The 19028-nt window shown below is 66.5% G+C and overlaps 1 protein-coding gene across 1 annotated transcript; it reads right to left on the reverse strand.

Moving 5' to 3' along the window:
• Positions 1 to 40: 40 nt before the first annotated feature.
• NAB2 (NGFI-A binding protein 2) lies at positions 41 to 5785 on the reverse strand. The gene is given in 7 exon segments (XM_030554659.1): positions 41 to 1332; positions 2689 to 2824; positions 2826 to 2890; positions 3155 to 3287; positions 3541 to 3592; positions 4323 to 4456; positions 4833 to 5785. Coding segments are annotated over 7 exon segments (1446 nt in total). The 5' UTR covers positions 5664 to 5785; the 3' UTR covers positions 41 to 1237.
• Between the last annotated feature and the right edge of the window lie 13243 nt (positions 5786 to 19028).

The following is a 19028-nucleotide window of genomic DNA, read 5'->3' on the forward strand; positions in this document are numbered from 1 at the left end:
GGAGGGTGACCGGGTCTTGAACCAGCGCAGCTGCGAACGGGGGGGGGGCTCCAAAGTGCAGCCCAGACCCACCCCAGCGAGTGAGGAGGGGAACAGCCTCCTGTGGAATATGCTGGGGACAGTGACACTGGTGCTGAGCCCCCCCATCTTTTCCCTGGTGCCCCCCCACCAGCCAGGTGGCTATTTAATCTGTTCTGCCCCCCTCTGGTGGTGACATGGGGCAGGGGTACCCTGATTGTCCCATTAAATCTCTTCCCCCCACCCCATGCTAAGGCCCCCCTATGCTGGGGGCTGGGGCAGGGTCCGGGGGGTGGACTGTCTGCCCTGTACCCTGAACTGTGTGCAAACAGCTGGCTCCTGAGCCTCTGGGGTGAGGAGGGGGGTGCACAAAGGACAGCATGTCCCCCCACACACATCCCCAGCCTTGCAGGAGTGGTCGGCTGGGACCAGGGATGGGTGTTGGATTTTGGGGTGTGGGGCTTGCAGACTGGGACAATTGCTGGGCCGGTGAATGTGGGAGGTAGATGGGGAGTTGGGGGGCAGTGGTGGAAGGGGGAATTTGGGGGGGTGTCCCCCCCTCAGGACCTCCCTGCCCACAACCATCAGGTTGGTTCCCCTCCACAGCTGCTGGGGGAGGCTGGGCCAGACCCTCTGAACTCAGAATCCTTCTCCTAGGCCCCCTGGGATCACCCCTGGCCCCTTCAGCCCTCCCAGGCCCTTTCAGCCCCCCCATTCTTGTGCTTTGCCTGCAAGAGCCCTTCCCTCTTCCTGGGGTTCCCCCCCCCCAGCTCCTTTCTTCTCCCTGCCTCTCCGGGGGGAAATGAATGTCACCCCCCCTTAAAACCCCCTGGAACTGAAGAGTTACACTTCCTATCACCCCAGCTGGGGGGAGAGCTGGGGCTAGAGCAGCCAGCTGTGAGTGCAGGGGGCCAGGGTGGGTTCTGGAGGGGGGAGGCACGATGTCTGGGGTGGGGGGCAGTCGGACTCTGCCCAGCCAGTTACATTCACGGCGCTGTGCCCTCCCTGCTGGCACTGTCCCTGTGCCCTGGGCATGGCCAGCTTGCTGTCCAGCCTCCCGGTGCCCCCGGGCCTGGCTCTCTGGGGAGCACATGGGGAGGGGGGGCTCCAGCTCCAGGAGAGATCATGGGGGGGCCTTCCAGTCCTGTGGTTATTGCTTATTAGTGGAGACGGGGGAGCTGCCGTGCGCCCCACCCCCCAACGCGGGGGCTTAGGCAGCTCACTGCCGGCTGGTCTCCTGCTCCACCTTGACGCTGCTCCGGTGGGACTCGGCCTGGGTCGGGGGGGGCCCCTCTGCCAGCCCGTCCTCGAACTCTGCAGGGAGACAGGATCAGGTCAGCCTGAGGGCCCCCCCCCAGAGGAAACACCCTCCCCCCACCCCCACAAGCTGCTTTCAATGGGGTTCCCAGGACGTCATCCACCCCCGCCCCCACCACTTCCTTCCTCTCTGGTCTGGGCGGGGGGGGGGGGTGGGAGGGGGCAGGGCTGGGTGGAATTTCCACAATTGTTTCTTTTTTCCATTCAGTAACCGGTGAGACAAAGAGCAAATCACAGAGCTGGGCCTGGGCCCCCCAGCCCTGCCGGTGCCCCTCACTCCCGACCCGCAGCCCCTGCTACTCCAGCCCTGGGCTCCCCACCCCCAGCTCTGCCGGTGCCCCTCACTCCTGACCCGCAGCCCCTGCTAGCCCAGCCCTGAGCTCTCCACCCCCAGCTCTGCCGGTGCCCCTCACTCCCGACCCGCAGCCCCTGCCAGCCCAGCCCTGGGCTCCCCACTCCCAGCTCTGCCGGTGCCCCTCACTCCCGACCTGCAGCCCCTGCCAGCCCAGCCCTGGGCTCCCCACCCCCAGCTCTGCCGGTGCCCCTCACTCCCGACCCGCAGCCCCTGCTAGCCCAGCCCTGCCGGTGCCCCTCACTCCTGACCCGCAGCCCCTGCTAGCCCAGCCCTGGGCTCCCCACTCCCAGCTCTGCCGGTGCCCCTCACTCCCGACCTGCAGCCCCTGCCAGCCCAGCCCTGGGCTCCCCACCCCCAGCTCTGCCGGTGCCCCTCACTCCCGACCCGCAGCCCCTGCTAGCCCAGCCCTGCCGGTGCCCCTCACTCCTGACCCGCAGCCCCTGCCAGTCCAGCCCTGGGCTCCCCACCCCCAGCTCTGCCAGTGCCCCTCACTCCTGACCCGCAGCCCCTGCTCGCCCAGCTCTGGGCTCCCCCCAGCTCTGCCGCTGCCCCTCACTCCCGACCCGCAGCCCCTGCTAGCCCAGCCCTGGGCTCCCCACCCCCAGCTCTGCCGGTGCCCCTCACTCCCGACCCGCAGCCCCTGCTAGCCCAGCCCTGGGCTCCCCACCCCCAGCTCTGCCGGTGCCCCTCACTCCCGACCCGCAGCCCCTGCTAGCCCAGCTCTGGGCTCCCCACCCCCAGCTCTGCCGGTGCCCCTCACTCCCGACCCGCAGCCCCTGCTAGCCTGGCCCTGGGCTCCCCCCCAGCTCTCAGCCCCAAGCTGGGTGCAGGGAACAGCCCATGTGGGTATACACCCTGACCTCTCTCCCCCAGCCAGGTACCACTCCAAGGCACCTGCCCCACCCCCACTATCCCATCCCTAACCCCTGGGGCGCAGGCCCCATGACCCCCTTTCACCCCTCCCCCTCCCAGGAGCAGGGCTGGAGGGGGCAGCTCACCTGGGCCTGGGGACTTGCCTGGCAGGCAGGGGCTGAGGCGCCCGACGCGCTCGTGGGACACCAGCCGGGCCAGGCGCAGCCCCTCGTCCATCAGCGTCTGCTGCAGGATGTGGCGGCTCCAGAGCCCGTGGGGGGGGGAGGCTGAGGGGCAGGTCGGGGGCAGCGCTGGGGGGCGGCGTGAGGCGGGGGCAGGAGCTGACGGCTGCAGAGAGAGCGAGTGTGGGTCAGTGGGCCCCATGGGGGTCGGGGACGGAGTCGGGTGCCAGGGGCTGCAGTCTTTGCCTCCCTATAGCAGCTCGGGGGGGGGTAGATGCACGGGCACCCTGCCCCCCACGCCCAGGAACACATGGGGGGGGGTGTCTGTCCTGCCCTGGATCTGGGCGAGTGCCCTTAGCCGGGGAAGGTCCCTGTGGTGCTGACGGGGTTAATCAGTACAAAGCCCCCGCCACCCCCGCTCCCCACTCACCCTGCAGATGCCCATCCAGGCTCTCTCCCGACAGGCTGGCCGTGTCCTCCTCCAGGCTGGCTCTGTACGGGGGGGCGTAGGACTCCGACCCCCCCGGCAGCTGCAGGGGCTCAGGGCGGCTCTGCTCACCCACCTGCGGGGCGAGCGGCCGTTTAGAGGGGGGGTGGAGGGGGTGTCAGACCCCCGCCTGGTGCCCAGCCGGACAGGATAGAGGCACCAAGCTCAGGCAGCCCCAGGTAGCCGACGCGGGGGTGAGCCGGACCCCACCCCCAGTGCCAGCTCCTCTCCTTCGCCCGCTGCTCCAGCGCCCCCAAAGCCGGCTGTCACCCCCCCCCACCAGCAGCACCCCCGGGGCACACATGGGCACCCGCCCGCCCAGCGCCCACCTCCTGCTTCAGCTTCTTGGGCTGCACGGCTCCGCTCTCGTCCGGATGCGACCTACGTGGAAGCGACAGGACAAAGCGTCAGGGGCCGGGAGGCGCTGCCGGGAGCCCCCCAGGGCAGGAGGGCTCAAACCCAGGCGGCTCGAGGGGCAGACAGAGACCCTGCAGCCCGGGGGATACCGGAGCCGATGGGTCATGGTGCCGCTCCAACGCCGGGTCTCCTCCGGCTCAGCCACCCACCACTCCCTGGGGGGGACCAGCCCCGGCTAATCCAGGGAGAGGAGGGGGTTGCAATCCGGCACCTGTGGCACCTTGCCCCCCCCCACCCCCGGGCTCCCCGATGTCGCCCTCCCTGGGAAGCAGTGGCTCAGATGGAAAATATCCAAAGTGAAAGAGGAACTCGGGGCCGGGCTGCAGGGCAGGTGGGCAGCTGGCTCGGCGGAGGCGGGGGGACGATAAATCCCCTGCATGGAGGGGAGGAAGAGGAGGATGAGGAAGGCAGCTTCCAATGCCCCCCTCCCCCACAAAAGGGAGCGGGCAGGGCAGCTCCGCTGGGCACTGGCGGCAGAGAGAGGCTGTGGGGGGAGCAGGAGTCTGCAGCAGCCTCCCCACAGCCTGATACCCCCTGTGCCCCTCACCCCACTGCCGTCCCGTGCACCCCACCCCACTCCTCTGCGCCCCACTGGCCTCCCTGCAGCCTCTATGGTCTGCTGCCCCATACCCCGAGCAACGCCAGGGCCAAGGGGCCCCCCAGCAGGGGCCTTCTCCGGGGGGGCCCAGCTCACCTGGCTCCCTTGAGCGAGGACAGGTAGGTGCTTTCCCGGGCCACCTGGCGCGACAGGGAGAACAGCTCCACCCGGCGCAGCAGCAGCGTGTGGTCGCGCAGGCAGAACTGCGCGGCCGCCTCGTTGATGGTCAGCTGGGGGGCCGAGACAGGCTGTTAGCGGGGCGGGGGGCTAGACGCGGGCTGGGGGGGACCCCAGGAGCCTTGATGCCATGGGGAGCGGCAGAGAGACAGGAACCGGGGATGGATGGGCCAAAGGCAGGATAAAGGATCTAGGGATGGATAAATAGAGGATGGAGGGATGGCAAGAGGTCCGGAATAGAACCCAGGTGTCCTGGCTCCCAGCCCCACCTCCCATCCATGGACTGTTGCAGTCAGACCCAGGAGTCCCCTTCCGGAGCCATCCCACCCCAGAGGTGGCTGCACTGGGGGGGGGTCTGGGCAAGGGCTCCCCTGTGGCCCCCCTGCTGCCAAGCCCCCCGCCCCGGCGGCCTGTGCTGCCCCCGCTCACCTCGTGCAGCGTGAGCGGCTTGCCGTCGCGGCGCCGGGCCTCGCCCCGCCCGTAGATGGCGCTGTGCCGCCGGATCTCCGCCTCCTTGCGCCGGTCCCCGTCGTCCAGCTGGAAGATGTGCCCCACCGCCTTGGCCAGCTTCTTGTTGAGTTTCATGAGGGTGCGCAGCCCGGGCTCGCCCCCCCGCGGGCAGCTCTGCAGGAGCCGCTCCACGCTCTCCGCCACCGTCCTCGCCAGCTCCGGGTCCAGCTGCTCCGGGGCCGGATCCCCGCCTGCCCCTGGCGAGAAGGGGGGCGGCCCCCCGTCCTCCTCCGCGCCGCCCCCCTCCGACTCCGGGGTGCTCCGCCCCGGCCACTGGGGGGTGGGCAGGGGGGAGAGCTTCTCCCCCGGCTCCGAGGGGCTGCAGGCGGGCGGCGTGGCCTTGCCCGGGGCCTCGCCAGGGCTGGCGTGCCCGTTGCTGAGCGACTTGCGCCCGCCGCTCTCGGAGATCTTGAAGAGGGGGATGCTGCTGACGGGCAGGGAGGCCATGGGCTGGCTGAAGAGGCCAGGGTTGGCGGCCCACTCCCGCAGGGCCTTCTGGAGGCGCCGGACGTGCAGGGGCTTGGTGGCCATGCCGACCAGCGCCATGATCTCCAGGAACTCCTCCTCGCCCGCCTCACACAGCTGCTGCACGTCGTCCCCGCCCTGCTGGATGAAGGTCTCGTAGTAGGAGAGCAGGTTGGCCCGCTGCAGCACCCGGTACAGCTGCAGCTCGCCCAGGGTGCGGGGCAGGGCCATGGCGAGGGGCAGGCCTGTGGGAGGAAGGGGGGCGTCAGTGCCAGGGCAGGGCATGGGGGGGAGGGGGAGATGACTGGAGACCCGGCCACCAGCCAGAGCTTGACACGGCTGGGAGACTCGGGGTCCCCAACCCAGCCCTTGGGAGAGGGAAGGTCACCGGCTAGTGTGTGGTAAGAGCCCGGGGCACTGTACCAAAATCACTGCACTGCACCCAGCACCCCAACCTCCCCGCACTGCACCCCACCACCTTCTCACACTGCACCCCACTAACCTCCCCACACTGCACCCAGCAGCCCAACCTCCCTGCACTGCATGGCTGCAAACCCACCCACTGCATTCTGCACTGCACCCCCACCAACCGCCCCACACTGCACCCAGCACCTTAACCTCCCGCCACTGTATGGCTGCAAACCCATCCACTGGATTCTGCACTGCACCCCACCAACCTCCCCGCACTGTACCCAGCACCCTAACCTCCTGCCACTGCATGGCTGCAAACCCATCCACTGGATTCTGCACTGCACCCCACCAACCTAACTTCCCAACACTGCATGGCTGCCAATCCATTCACTGCATTCTGTACTGCACCCCATCAACCTCCCCGCACTGCACCCAGCACCCTAACCTCCCGCCACTGTATGGCTGCAACCCCCCTCACTGCATTCTGCACAGCACCCCACCAACACCCCACACTACACCCAGCACCTCCTTTACACTCCCCCTGTGTAGCCCAGCCCCCACTAAAGGGCAGTGCCTTGTACCCTCACAGAGAATCCGGCTTTTGTACATGCCACCGGGAGCCTGGGACATGCGTTGGTGTTTCCCGCGGGCTCCAGGGAGATGCCCGTGGATTCAGGGCAATGGGCGTGCTTGTGCGTGCAGCGTTTTGGGGGCTCCTCTATGGATCAGCTCAGCGCCCCGGGGCACACAGGTCCTGTGAGCACAGCTCGACCCCTCCCAATCCGGCACCTACGCAGCCCCACTGCCAGCACCCCCCAGAGCCAGAGCCGTTGGCAACTGGCTTGGAGACCCCGATAAGCAGGATCTCCCCCCTCTCCCCCGCCCAGTCCCACTACGATGCAATCTGGAGGGTCTCTCTCCTTGAGCCAAGAGAAGGACCCTGGGGCAGTGGCGGCCCCCAGACGCGTGGGCACAAGGCTGGAAGGGTCGCCACACTGTCCAATGCCCCACAAGGACAAAGTGCTGTCCCAGCACCCCAACCGCAGGGACGTGCCATCCCTGAATGAGGAAGGAAGGAAGGAAGGGACCCCCCCCATACACATTCCCCAGCATCCCAGCTCAGGCGCCTTAGTCCTGGTGCCTCTCCCATCAAGAAATTTTGAGCAGCAACGGTGGGGGGCGGTCACAGTCCTGAGATGTCCATCCCCCCTAGCTCCAGCCTGACTTTGGGTGGGGTAGCCAGCCCCCCAGGAGACGTCTCAGCACCTGGACAGCAAGGGGCAAATACTGCTCCAGGCCATGGGGGGTGGGGGCAGCACCCACAACCTCCCAGATTCTGGGAGACCTTCATGGTCCAGTGTCAGCAAAACCCAGACCCCTCCCTCCATGCCATCCTGTGCACCTCCTGCCCCAGGCTTCCCTCCCCAGGACCAGCCCCAGCCCCCACCATCCTGTCCCCACTCCCTCCCCCAAGCACCTCCCACCCCCAGGCTTCTGCCCCATGCAAGCCCCCATCTCCCCCTGCTGCCCCACCTGCCCATCTCCCTGTCATGCCAGCCCCCTGCCCCCAGCAACACCCATGCCTGCCCCCCAGTTCTGCCTGCCATGCCAGCCGCCTGCCCCCCCGAGCTCTCCCTGCCATGCCAACCCCCCAGGTCCCACCATGCTAGCCCTCCACCCCTAGCTCTCCCTGCTGTGCCAGCCCCCCCGGCTCCCCACCCCCAGCTCTCCCTGCTGTGCCAGCCCCCCCGGCTCCCCACCCCCAGCTCTCCCTGCTGTGCCAGCCCCATGTCCCCGCCCTCGCTTACTGGCCTGGCTGGAGCCGCGCCCCGCCCAGCCGCTGTGGCTCCCAACTCCCCGGCAGCGGGGGCCGGGCCGGGGGGTCTCCGGGGTCCCGCTGCCCCGGGCCGGCTGGATCGCGCCGCCGCTACCCCGCTCAGCGATGGCCGCTCGCTGCCTCCGCCGCTGCGCTCTGCGCACCGCCCACACCGGATTTACAGAGAAATAGCAGCGCCCGGCTGCGCTGCGCGGCGCGTGGGAGGCTCCGGGGGCGGGTTCCAGCGGCGCCTCCCTCCGGCTTGCTGGCCGCCGAGAGGGGTCCGGGGAGGGGGGCGCAGGCTGGGCAGGCGGAGGGTGTGGGGGGTCTGCGGGAGGGGGGCAGAGGGGCGCAGACTGGGCAGGGCCGAGGGGTCCCCAGGGCAAGGGGACACAGGGGGCATCCCTAGACGGTCCAGAGGAAGCACGGGGGGTCCCCATGGGGGGCAGGGGAGGCGGAGGGTGTGGGGAGCCTGGGGGAAGGGAAAAGGGTGCAGGCTGGGCAAGGCAGGGGGGTGCAGGGAGCCCCAGGGGCAGGGGGGGCAGGGGGCATCCCTAGAGGGTCCAGAGGAAGCACGGGGGGTCCCCATGGAGAGGAGGGTGCAGGTAGGGCAGGACACAGGAGAGAGCACAGGAGCAGATCCGGAGAGCTGGGGCACCAACCCAATGGGGACAAGGAGCATCGGGGGGGGGGGCTTCTCTCGTGTTGTCTCCGCCCAGGGAGTGTGGGTCACAGCGCCCTCCCCTACCCCTCGGGGCTGCTGGGCGGGAGGCCTGGGGCAGTGTCTGACGAGCCCACGCCAAGCGGGTGCCGGTTCCCCGGGGGGCCCATCTTGGGCCCTAGGCGATTCTAACCTCCTGTACTCCCGGTACGCACTGAGGACAAACACCCCCCATTTAGCGCTCCCCCGGCAAAGAGAACTCCCCCCAATGGCTGGGGTGCCATTGCCAGAGTCCCCCCACCTGTATCATGCTGGGTGCCGTGGCCCGCATAGCAGCTGCCCTGGCGGGGAGGATAACAGCTTTCTACTGCCGCTGCCCGCCAAGGGCGCTACTCCTCTAGCTCCTTTTGGGAGGAAGGCCCTGGGTTCAGCCCCACTGGAGTGGGGCGGGAGGGAGGGGGGATCCAGCCTGGCGCTCAGTCTCACCCACCGGCACCGCGTGGGCTGTGGCCTTTGCTGGGGCAGAGGGAGCAGTGATTCATCTTGCTAGCAGAGGTCATGGCGTGGGTTGCCTCTGCCCCCTCCTTCTCTCTGCCTTGTGGGGGTGGGATGGGAGGTGAGCCCCACAGCCGTAGCTCCATTGGGATCAGTGGGGCTGGACCCCGGCTGGCGTGAATGGGCCATAGCTCCATTGGGGTCGGTGGGGCAGGATCCTCAGCTGGCGTGAATGGGCCGTAGCTCCATTGGGGCAGGATCCCCGGCTGGCGTGACTGGGCCGTAGCTCCATTGGGGTCGGTGGGGTCGGATCCCCGGCTGGCGTGACTGGGCCATAGCTGTATTGGGGTCACTGGGGCTGGATACCGAGCTGGTGTGAATGGGCCATAGCTCCACTGGGGTCGGTGGGGCCGGATCCCCGGCTGGCGTGACTGGGCCGTAGCTCCATTGGGGTCGGTGGGGCCAGATCCCCGGCTGGCGTGACTGGGCCGTAGCTCCATTGGGGTCGGTGGGGTCGGATCCCCGGCTGGCGTGACTGGGCCATAGCTCCATTGGGGTCGGTGGGGCCGGATCCCCGGCTGGTGTGAATGGGCCGTAGCTCCATTGGGGTCAGTGGGGCGGGGTCCCCGGCTGGTGTGAATGGGCCGTAGCTCCGTCGGGCTCCATGGGGCAGGATTCCCGGCTGGCGTGAATGGGCCGTAGCTCCACTGGGGTCAGTGGGGCCGGATCCCCGGCTGGCGTGACTGGGCCGTAGCTCCATTGGGGTCGGTGGGGCCGGATCCCCGGCTGGCGTGACTGGGCCGTAGCTCCATTGGGGTCGGTGGGGCCGGATCCCCGGGTGGTGTGAATGGGCCGTAGCTGTATTGGGGTCACTGGGGCTGGATACCTAGCTGGTGTGAATGGGCCGTAGCTCTACTGGGGTCAGTGGGGCGGGATCCCCGGCTGGCGTGAATGGGCCGTAGCTCCATTGGGGTCGGTGGGGCCGGATCCCTGGGTGGTGTGAATGGGCCGTAGCTCTGTCGGGCTCCATGGGGCGGGATTCCCAGCTGGCGTGAATGGGCCATACCTGCATTGGGATCAGTGGGGCCAGATCCCTAGCTGGCGTGAAGGGGCCGTAGCTCCATTGGGGTCAGTGGGGCGGGATCCCCGGCTGGCGTGAATGGGCCATAGCTGCATTGGGGTCAGTGGGGCCGGATCCCCGGCTGGCGTGAATGGGCCATAGCTGCACTGGGGTCAGTGGGGCCGGATCCCCAGCTGGCGTGAATGGGCCGTAGCTCTGTCGGGCTCCATGGGGCGGGATCCCCGGCTGGTGTGAATGGGCCGTAGCTCCATTGGTGTCAGTGGGGCAGGATCCTCAGCTGGCGTGAATGGGCCGTAGCTCCATTGGGGTCAGTGGGTCAGGATCCCCGGCTGGCGTGAATGGGCCGTAGCTCCATTGGGGTCAATGGGGCAGGACCCTCGGCTGGCGTGAATGGGCCGTAGCTCCATTGGGGTCAGTGGGGCAGGATCCTCGGCTGGCGTGAATGGGCCGTAGCTCCATTGGGGTCAGTGGGGCAAGATCCCCGGCTGGCGTGAATGGGCCATAGCTCCATTGGGGTCAGTGGGGCAGGATCCCCGGCTGGCGTGAATGGGCCGTAGCTCCATTGGGGTCGGTGGGGCCGGATCCCAGGCTGGTGTGAATGGGCCGTAGCTCCATAGGGGTCAGTGGGGCGGGATCCCCGGCTGGCGTGAATGGGCCGTAGCTCCATTGGGGTCAGTGGGGCGGGATCCCCAGCTGGCGTGAATGGGCAATAGCTCCTTCGGGCTCCATGGGGCAGGATTCCCGGCTGGCGTGAATGGGCCATAGCTCCATTGGGGTCAGTGGGGCGGGATCCCCGGCTGGCGTGAATGGGCCGTAGCTCCATTGGGGTCGGTGGGGCTGGATCCCCGGCTGGTGTGAATGGGCCGTAGCTCCTTAGGGGTCGGTGGGGCCGGATCTCTGGCTGGTGTGAATGGGCCGTAGCTCCATTGGGGTCAGTGGGGCCGGATGCCCGGCTGGTGTGAATGGGCCGTAGCTCCATAGGGGTCAGTGGGGCCGGATCTCCGGCTGGCATGAATGGGCCGTAGCTCCATTGGGGTCAGTGGGGCAGGATCCCCGGCTGTCGTGAATGGGCCGTAGCTCCATTGGGGTCGGTGGGGCGGGATCCCCGGCTGGCGTGAATGGGCCGTAGCTCCATTGGGGTCAGTGGGGCAGGATCCCCGGCTGGCATGAATGGGCCGTAGCTCCATTGGGGTCAGTGGGGCAGGATCCCCGGCTGGCGTGAATGGGCCGTAGCTCCATAGGGGTCAGTGGGGCCGGATCTCCGGCTGGCGTGAATGGGCCGTAGCTCCATTGGGGTCAGTGACGTTGAATCTACATCACTTCACAGCAGCTGAGGATCTGGCCCCTCGTTCATGGTTAACCCCTTGGGGTTCCCAGCCCCCCCCCTCCTGCTCTCCTCCGGGATCTAAGCTTCTTTCTTCCCCAAATCCATCGCTGGAGCTGGGTGTTATAGGGGAGTCTGAGCGCCGGCCTGTTGTTCCAGGCAGGAGCCAGGGGCTGCAGGGGGTTTGTGTGAGGCTCCTGGGCAGGGCTGAGCTGGTGGCAACGTGGGGATCAGGGATGGGCACTGGGGGGGCTGATGAGCAGGTGCCCTGTGGCCTTTTTCTCCCTTCCCTGCTGCTTTGAGAGGGGAAGCCCCTGCTCCCTGCACCCTCAGCCAGTCCCCCACCCCTGCTCCCTGCCCCCCAGCCAGCCCCCTGCCCCTCTCCCACACCCCCTGCCCATCCCCCCAGCCTCCCCCTGCCCCCTTGCTCTGTGGCGCCCACGCAGCTCATTCAGCCGCGCTCCGGTAGCTATTTATAGCCCCGTTCAGGTCCCCGGCGCAGGCTGGTGGCTCAGCGAGATGGCAGGGCCGGGACTGCCTGGCGGGCGCCCAAATCCACCCACTCCCTGTCATGCCTCAGAGCAGCAGCTCCTGCTGGTCCCAGCCCCCCGGGCCCCGCCGAGCACAGGCTGGTGTGGAGCGGGGCGGGGGGATGATGTCGAGGGCCCTGGAGGGTTTGTGTGCGACACGTGTGCACAGGGACATGTATGGACTAAGGTTGGGACTCACCGCGGCACCCCACAGCCCCTGCTAGCCCTGCCCTGGGCTCCCCCAGCCCTGCCAGTGCCCCTCACTCCCGACCCGCAGCCCCTGCTAGCCCTGCCCTGGGCTCCCCCCAGCTCTGCCAGTGCCCCTCACTCCCGACCCACAGCCCCTGCTAGCCCAGCCCTGGGCTCCCCACCCCCAGCCCTGCCGGTGCCCCTCACTCCCGACCTGCAGCCCCTGCTAGCCCAGCCCTGGGCTCCCCCAGCCCTGCCAGTGCCCCTCACTCCCGACCCACAGCCCCTGCTAGCCCAGCCCTGGGCTCCCTGCCCCCCCAGCTCTGCCGGTGCCCCTCACTCCCGACCTGCAGCCCCTGCTAGCCCAGCCCTGACTCCCTCCAGCTCTGCCGGTTCCCCTCACTCCCCACCCGCAGCCCCTGCTAGCCCAGCCCTGGGCTCCCCATCCCCAGCTCTGCCGGTGCCCCTCACTCCCGACCCGCAGCCCCTGCTAGCCCAGCCCTGACTCCCCCCAGCCCTGCCGGTTCCCCTCACTCCCCACCCACAGCCCCTGGTAGCCCAGCCCTGGGCTCACCCAGCCCTGCCAGTGCCCCTCACTCCCGACCCGCAGCCCCTGCTAGCCCAGCCCTGGGCTCCCCACCCCCAGCCCTGCTGGTGCCCCTCAGTCCTGAGCAGCAGTTGCTCTGTGGGGCAGACCCCACCCTAGTCTTGGGGGGGGGGGTGAGTCACAGCTCTCACGTGCCGTTGGGTCCAGGCCAGGGCTGACTCAGGAAGTCAGACGAGATGATGCCCCATGTGGCTTCGCCCTCTCATCATTAATAACGGTCCCCCACAGTTTGCAAAGGCTCGTGAATCCTCACAACCCCCTCCCGCAAGCTCCGTTGTCATTACTGTCCATGTGTTACGGAGAGGGAAACTGAGGCACGGGGACCCCTCTCCCCCTCATGGACACAGGACCAGTCAATGGCAGCCCTGGGGGATAAAACCCAGGAGTCCCTCCTGCCCTAACCTACTAGATCCCACCAAGGACCGGTGCTAGTAGTTTTTAGCGCCCTAGGTGCACGGCCATTTCACCGCCCCATGCGCTGGTCCGTGGCTCTGGTGGAGCTGCCGCAGCCGTGCCTGTGGGAGCTCCACCGGAGCTGCGGGACCAGGGGTCCCTCCGCAGGCACGACTGCAGCAGGTCCACTGGAGCTGCCTGCCGCCCCCCCCCCCCGGCAAAATGCCGCCCCCCAATAATCCTGGCGCCCTAGGCAATTGCCTAGGCCACCTAAATGGAAGTGCCGGCCCTGGATCCCACGCCCCTCCCAGAGCTGGGGAGGGAACCCAGGAGTTCTGGGCTGTGGGGTCTGAGCTGCTCCAGGCCCTTGTGGGGATCAGAGTGGCCCCTGGAGGGATAAAGAGATTGGGGTGGGGATGTAATCCCCCCATGTGAATCCAGCCTATCTCTACCCCCCTCCCTGGGGCTGTGGGGATCAGCGCAGCTGCGTAGGGCTGAGGGGTGCTAGTCCTCCCTGGGGATGGGGGTTTGGGAGATCCACGGGGATGTAGGATCGGGCCCCAGAAAGATGAGGGATCGGGCCCCTGGAGGATCAGGGTCCTCAGAGGGATGGGGGTTCTAGCCCCCAGAAGGATGTGGGATTGGTCCCTGGGGGATTGGGGGTCCCCAGCGGGATGTGGGATCAGGGGCCCCAGAGGAATGGGGGGCTCTAGTCCCCCCGTGCGATGTGGAATCAGGGCCCCCAGAGGGATGGGGCATCGGGGGCGCCAGAGGAATGGGGTCCCCAGAGGGATGGGGGCTCTAGTCCCCCTGTGGGATGTGGGGTCAGGGGCCCCGGAGGGGTGGGGGATCGGGGTCCCTCGCGGCCTGGCCCTGCCCCCCGGGAGCTCTTCGGGGCCGGCCGGGCTGGAATTCACTGGCCCGATCCCACGTGCCGCTCGCCCCCTCGCTGACGCACATCCCCCGCCCACGCGGCCGGAGCTGGCTCCTCGAGCCGGCACCAGCCGCCCACGGGCCGGGCCCAGCTGGGCGGGGGGGGGAACCAGCGGCCCCTGCAGCCCGCGAGCGGCGGCTCCTCCCTGCTCCGTGCAGTCCCCAGCCCTGCTCCGACCACTGGGCCACACGCCCCTCCAGCAGCTGGGGGTGGAACCCAGGAGTCCTGGCTCCCGCCCTCCCAGAGCCAGGACTCCTGGGTTCTATTCCTGGGCTGCAAGCCCCTGGGTGGGATGATGGGAGCAGCCTGGCCAGGGACCAGCGAGACCCCTGGACTCTGCCCCCCGCATGGCTCAGTGGGGTTCACGCTGGGTGCTGGAGCTGGCGGGGAAGGGGGGGGGGCAGGTGAACAGCAGGGACTCACCCCCCAGGAGGGGCAGCAGCCCCCTCCCTTCCCCCACAGCCTGCTAGGCCGGGGGGGCCGCACTCCTGGCCAGTGCAGGGAGGAGGCGAAGGCCCAGGCTGGCGCCCAGGGAGAGCCGGGCACTGTGGGCAGCGTGTGGGCATGGCCCTGCCAGGTCCCCGAGCCAGAAAATACTTGGCATGAAAGTGCCGGGTGGGGGCTGGGAACAGCAGGATCGGCAGGAATCTCCCTGTCCCCCCGCTTCCTTCCCTGCACCCCCTCCCCTCAGCCCCACTCCCTTCCCCTCCCCCTCTGCTCCCCCACTTCCCTTGTACGTGCCCCCCCGCCTCCAACCCCAGCCTTCCAAATGGAACATGAGAAAAAGAGAGACGGGGGGAGTCTGTGACCCCCCCGCCCCCCCTGTGCTTCTGGTTAAACTCCCGCCCCCCAGGGGCCCAATTTGCATCAACCCACCTCTCCCTGCCATTACCGCTGCTGACCCCACCCGGCTCTGCGCTGCCATGTTCACCGTCAGCCAGCTGCTGCCTCCCACCTTTAGAGACAGCTGCATCCCAGCGCTGGGCACGGGGTCCCCTGACAAACAGCTGCCATGCCGCACTCCAGAGGTGGCTGCATCCCAGCGCTGGGCACGGGGTCCCCTGACAAACAGCTGCCATGCCGCACTCCAGAGGTGGCTGCATCCCAGCGCTGGGCACGGGGTCCCCTGACAAACAGCTGCCATGCCGCACTCCAGAGGTGGCTGCATCCCAGCGCTGGGCACGGGGTCCCCTGACAAACAGCTGCCATGCCGCACTCCAGAGGTGGCTGCATCCCAGCGCTGGGCACGGGGTCCCCTGACAAACAGCTGCCATGCCGCACTCCAGAGGTGGCTGCATCCCAGCGCTGGGCACGGGGTCCCCTGACAAACAGCTGCCATGCCGCACTCCAGAGGTGGCTGCATCCCAGCGCTGGGCACGGGGTCCCCTGACAAACAGCTGCCATGCCACACTCCAGAAGTGGCTGCAACCCAGCGCTGGGCGAGGAGTCCCCTGACAAACAGCTGCCATGCCACACTCCAGAGGTGGCTGCATCCCAGCGCTGCGCACAGGGTCCCCTGACAAACAGCTGCCATGCGGCACTCCAGGGGTGGCTGCAACCCAGCGCTGGGCGAGGAGTCCCGACAAACAGCGGCCATGCCACACTCCAGAGGTGGCTGCATCCCAGCGCTGGGCACGGGGTCCCCTGACAAACAGCTGCCGTGCCGCACTCCAGAGGTGGCTGCATCCCAGTGCTGGGGGAGGCATCCCTGTACACACTGCTGCTGTCCCACTTTTCACCGGCACATACAGCGATACTGGGACAAAAGGTGGGAGTTTATTTGGGTTTATGTGGGTTTGGTGGGGGGATGAAATAGGAGAGTTTAATGACTGTATTAATAATAACATCCCAGTTCAGAATGAAATAGAGGCCAATAAACAGAATGCCTCTGATCTAACGGCCAGGCCGCTGGCCTGACTCACAAGACCTGGCTTCTGTTTCTTGCTCTGTCACAGTCCGGCTGGGTGACCTTCCCCCACACCTCTGTGACTCAGTTTCCCCTCCCATCCTTTCTCAGTGGTAAGTGCTTTGGGGCACTGACTGTTGCTCCCTGATCTTGAATGGGTGTGGTCAGAGATAATCCCAATCTGCACCATGCTCAGCCACACTGTTCTCCTGGAGATGCCCCTGCGAGGGCTCGGCACAGGCCCCCTTTCTAATTTCACCTCCTCCCCACTGCAAAGGCCAGTGTGTGTTCCCCTGCTCAGCCCTTCGCCCCTGGCAGGGGATGCTGAGTAACAGAGCAGAGAGCCCAAACTGTAGCGGCAAACGGAGCACAGCGTGGGAGGGAGAGACGTGCAATCCTCACCACCCACCTTTGCCTGGGGGAATTACCCTCCGTGAAAAGCCCCTGGGGTTACATTGCAGGCAGGGAAAAGGTTTGTGAATTGCACCTTGGGCTTTGTTCTCAGTACAGAAGTGCTGGGGCTTCAATCCATAACTGGTGCAGCGAACGGCTTCTAGCACGGGTGCCGGGGCTCTGAACAGCCAAGCCTAGCGGTGCCGGGGCTCAGGCCTGGCCAAAATTCCGCACTGCCTGGCCCTTCTTACGGTGGGTCACAAACCCTAGGGCCCTGCGCCAGGCAGCCCTGGGCTTCACGACTGCAGCCGCGGATTGAGGCTGCCTGCAGCAGCATGGGCTGGGGGAGGCTGCAGGGAGAGGATGATTCATGGCCGCGCCTGCTGCTGTTTGCTGGCATGCCCTGTGTTTTCCAAGCCCTGGCGCGTCACGAGCCCATTGGGCAGGGAGGCAGGGCACAGCCGGAGGGCACGGCCCCTGGCATGGGCTGGCCCAAACCCCAGCACCTCAGCCGGTCGGTTTGACTCTGTCACCTCCTGTGGATGGAGTGGGGTCACCCTGTTCTGACCGGAACAGGGGACTGTGAAACCAGTCGGGACTTTAATTCATTCACTACAATTGGAATGAGATTTGGGGATGGGGCAAATTCAGGATCTGTCAAATCCTGGGTGCAGCCGGCCTGTTGCCATCTAACCACTAGGCATGATAGCCCCCCCCCACTGAAATCCCCACCCTGCACCTGCAGAGTGGTGCATTTCTCCACCGGGTCCACTGCCTCCATCAGTTGCTGTCCTGCCGCCCTGGGTCCACTGCTCCACCTTCTCTGAGTTTGTGGCACACTGTTGCACCTTGTCCTACCCAGCAGCTGTGTCTAATCAGAGCCTGGCTTGAGATACCGTGGGGCTGAGAGCAGAATAAAAGCTCCCACAGCCAGAAAACTGGAAAAGCCACAAAATCCAGCGGCTCAGGTTCTATATTTTAGCCCCAATCATCTGTATTTCCCCATTGAAAGTGAGGAATTGAGTCGCTGCCATGCTAGAAATGATCCTTTCACTTTCCTTTTTAAAATTCCCTTTTGCAGAAAGCAGGAGCCTCCTGGCCGCAGAGGACTTCACAGCTCTTGCTGGAAATCTAGCCAGCTGCCCCGCTTTGGGGGTACAGAGACGCTGCCTTCCTCGCTGCTTTTCAGGGGCCACCTCTGCACTTAAGGGGCCTAAGCCCACCCCACCCCCTCGGTCTAAGTCCAATGACCTCAGCGTCGTTTGCAGCTGGGGGCGAATGCAGCCAGAGGCTCTCTGTTCAGCTCCTTTCAGGCATCCCATCCGCCCACCCACACGCAGCGTGGCGAGCTGGGGATATTGTCAGAGAAGCTCCTGGCCTCTGGAACGCCATTAAAGGCTGGGAGAGAACCGTTAGCCAGAGCAAAAGGGAGCGGGACTGGGGAGAAGTTGGCCCCCACTTTGATCTACTGGGCTGATTTCTTTATTATTTGGCAGCCGTTGGCAGTGTCCAGAGGCGTCTGTCAGGGACAGAGCCCTAATAGGTTAGGCACTGTCTGAGCACAGAGGAAGACACACATTAAAAGATCAGGAAAAAAAGGGGAAACTGAGGCACGGGGGGCAAGGATCTGCCCAAGGTCACAGGAATAGAACTCAGGTGTCCTGTCCACGGTGCCTGTGCTGATTAGCTTAGGCCCTGATCCTACTGACACGTGTGCTCCCGTGCACGGAGCTAGGCATGCGTGGGCTTGCCGGGTCGGGGGCTGATGGAGCCCGGTGGGCTGTGCCGGGCGCATGGAAGGAAGGGGGACATTCAATGAGATGCAATGGCTGTATTAATAGCTGCAATTGTCACGCTATATATAGCGACTCACAAAGAGATGGAGGAAGAGCCCACTTGCGCCAGCACCCGCTGGCTGATTCCTTGCAGACGTCACAGCCCGGGGTGGGGCTCGTAGCGGCGCGGGGGGGTTGTCAAGGCAGGCGCTCCGTGCCTGTGGGGTAGCCTGGGAGATGGCACGGGGAGGGTTGTGTGAGCAGCAGGCAGGCGGCCAAGGCTGGGGCTGCTGGCAGAGCAGGGTGGACAGGGAGGGGCAGGGCTCTGAGGAAGGAGGGGAGAGTTACTTTGCCCCAGGGCAGTGAAGCACAGGCAGGAGGTGGAAGGACTTGGAAAAGGGGGCGTTGTGGACAGAGGGGGTTGATGCAAGAGCCACTACAATAACAACCCAGCCCCTCCCCCCACGAGGGACCCTGCAATAACCCAGCCCTTCCCCCCATGAGGGACCCTACAATAACAACCCAGCCCCTCCCCCCATGAGGGACCTGCAATAACCCAGCCCCTCCCCCCACGAGAGATCCTGCAATAACACCCCAGCCCCTCCCCCCACGAGGGACCCTGCAATAACAACCCAGCCCCAGCCCCTCCCCCTACGAGGGACCCTACAATAACACCCCAGCCCCTCCCCCCACGAGGGACCCTGCAATAACCCAGCCCCTCCCCCATGAGGGAGGCTACAATAACAACCCAGCCCCTCCCCCCACGAGGGACCCTACAATAACAATCGAGCCCCGCCCCCGGGGACCCTACAATTGGTTGGTACAGCCATGAGTCAAACATGGCGATGGGGCAAAGACGTCCCGTGATAGGTGGCGAGGCCTGTCAATCAGCCCGGTTGCTAGTGTGTGGGCTGTATTGTATTCTGATATACTGGGGAAGCTGTCAGTCACCGTAGTTGCTAGGGGGAAGGTCTAAGAGTTACCATGGGACTGGTCGGTCACCGAGGGCCGGTCTAAGGGTTACTATGGGGCCGAGCTGTCCTGTGATAGGGTACCTGGCTTGTCAGTCAGCGAGACTAGAGCTGGGCGGCAGTTGGGCGGGGCGAGACCTGAACCGCTCTCTGACAGGCTGAGG

The sequence above is a fragment of the Gopherus evgoodei genome, chromosome 3 (genome assembly GCF_007399415.2).
Source record: "Gopherus evgoodei ecotype Sinaloan lineage chromosome 3, rGopEvg1_v1.p, whole genome shotgun sequence".
Taxonomy (NCBI): domain Eukaryota; kingdom Metazoa; phylum Chordata; order Testudines; family Testudinidae; genus Gopherus; species Gopherus evgoodei.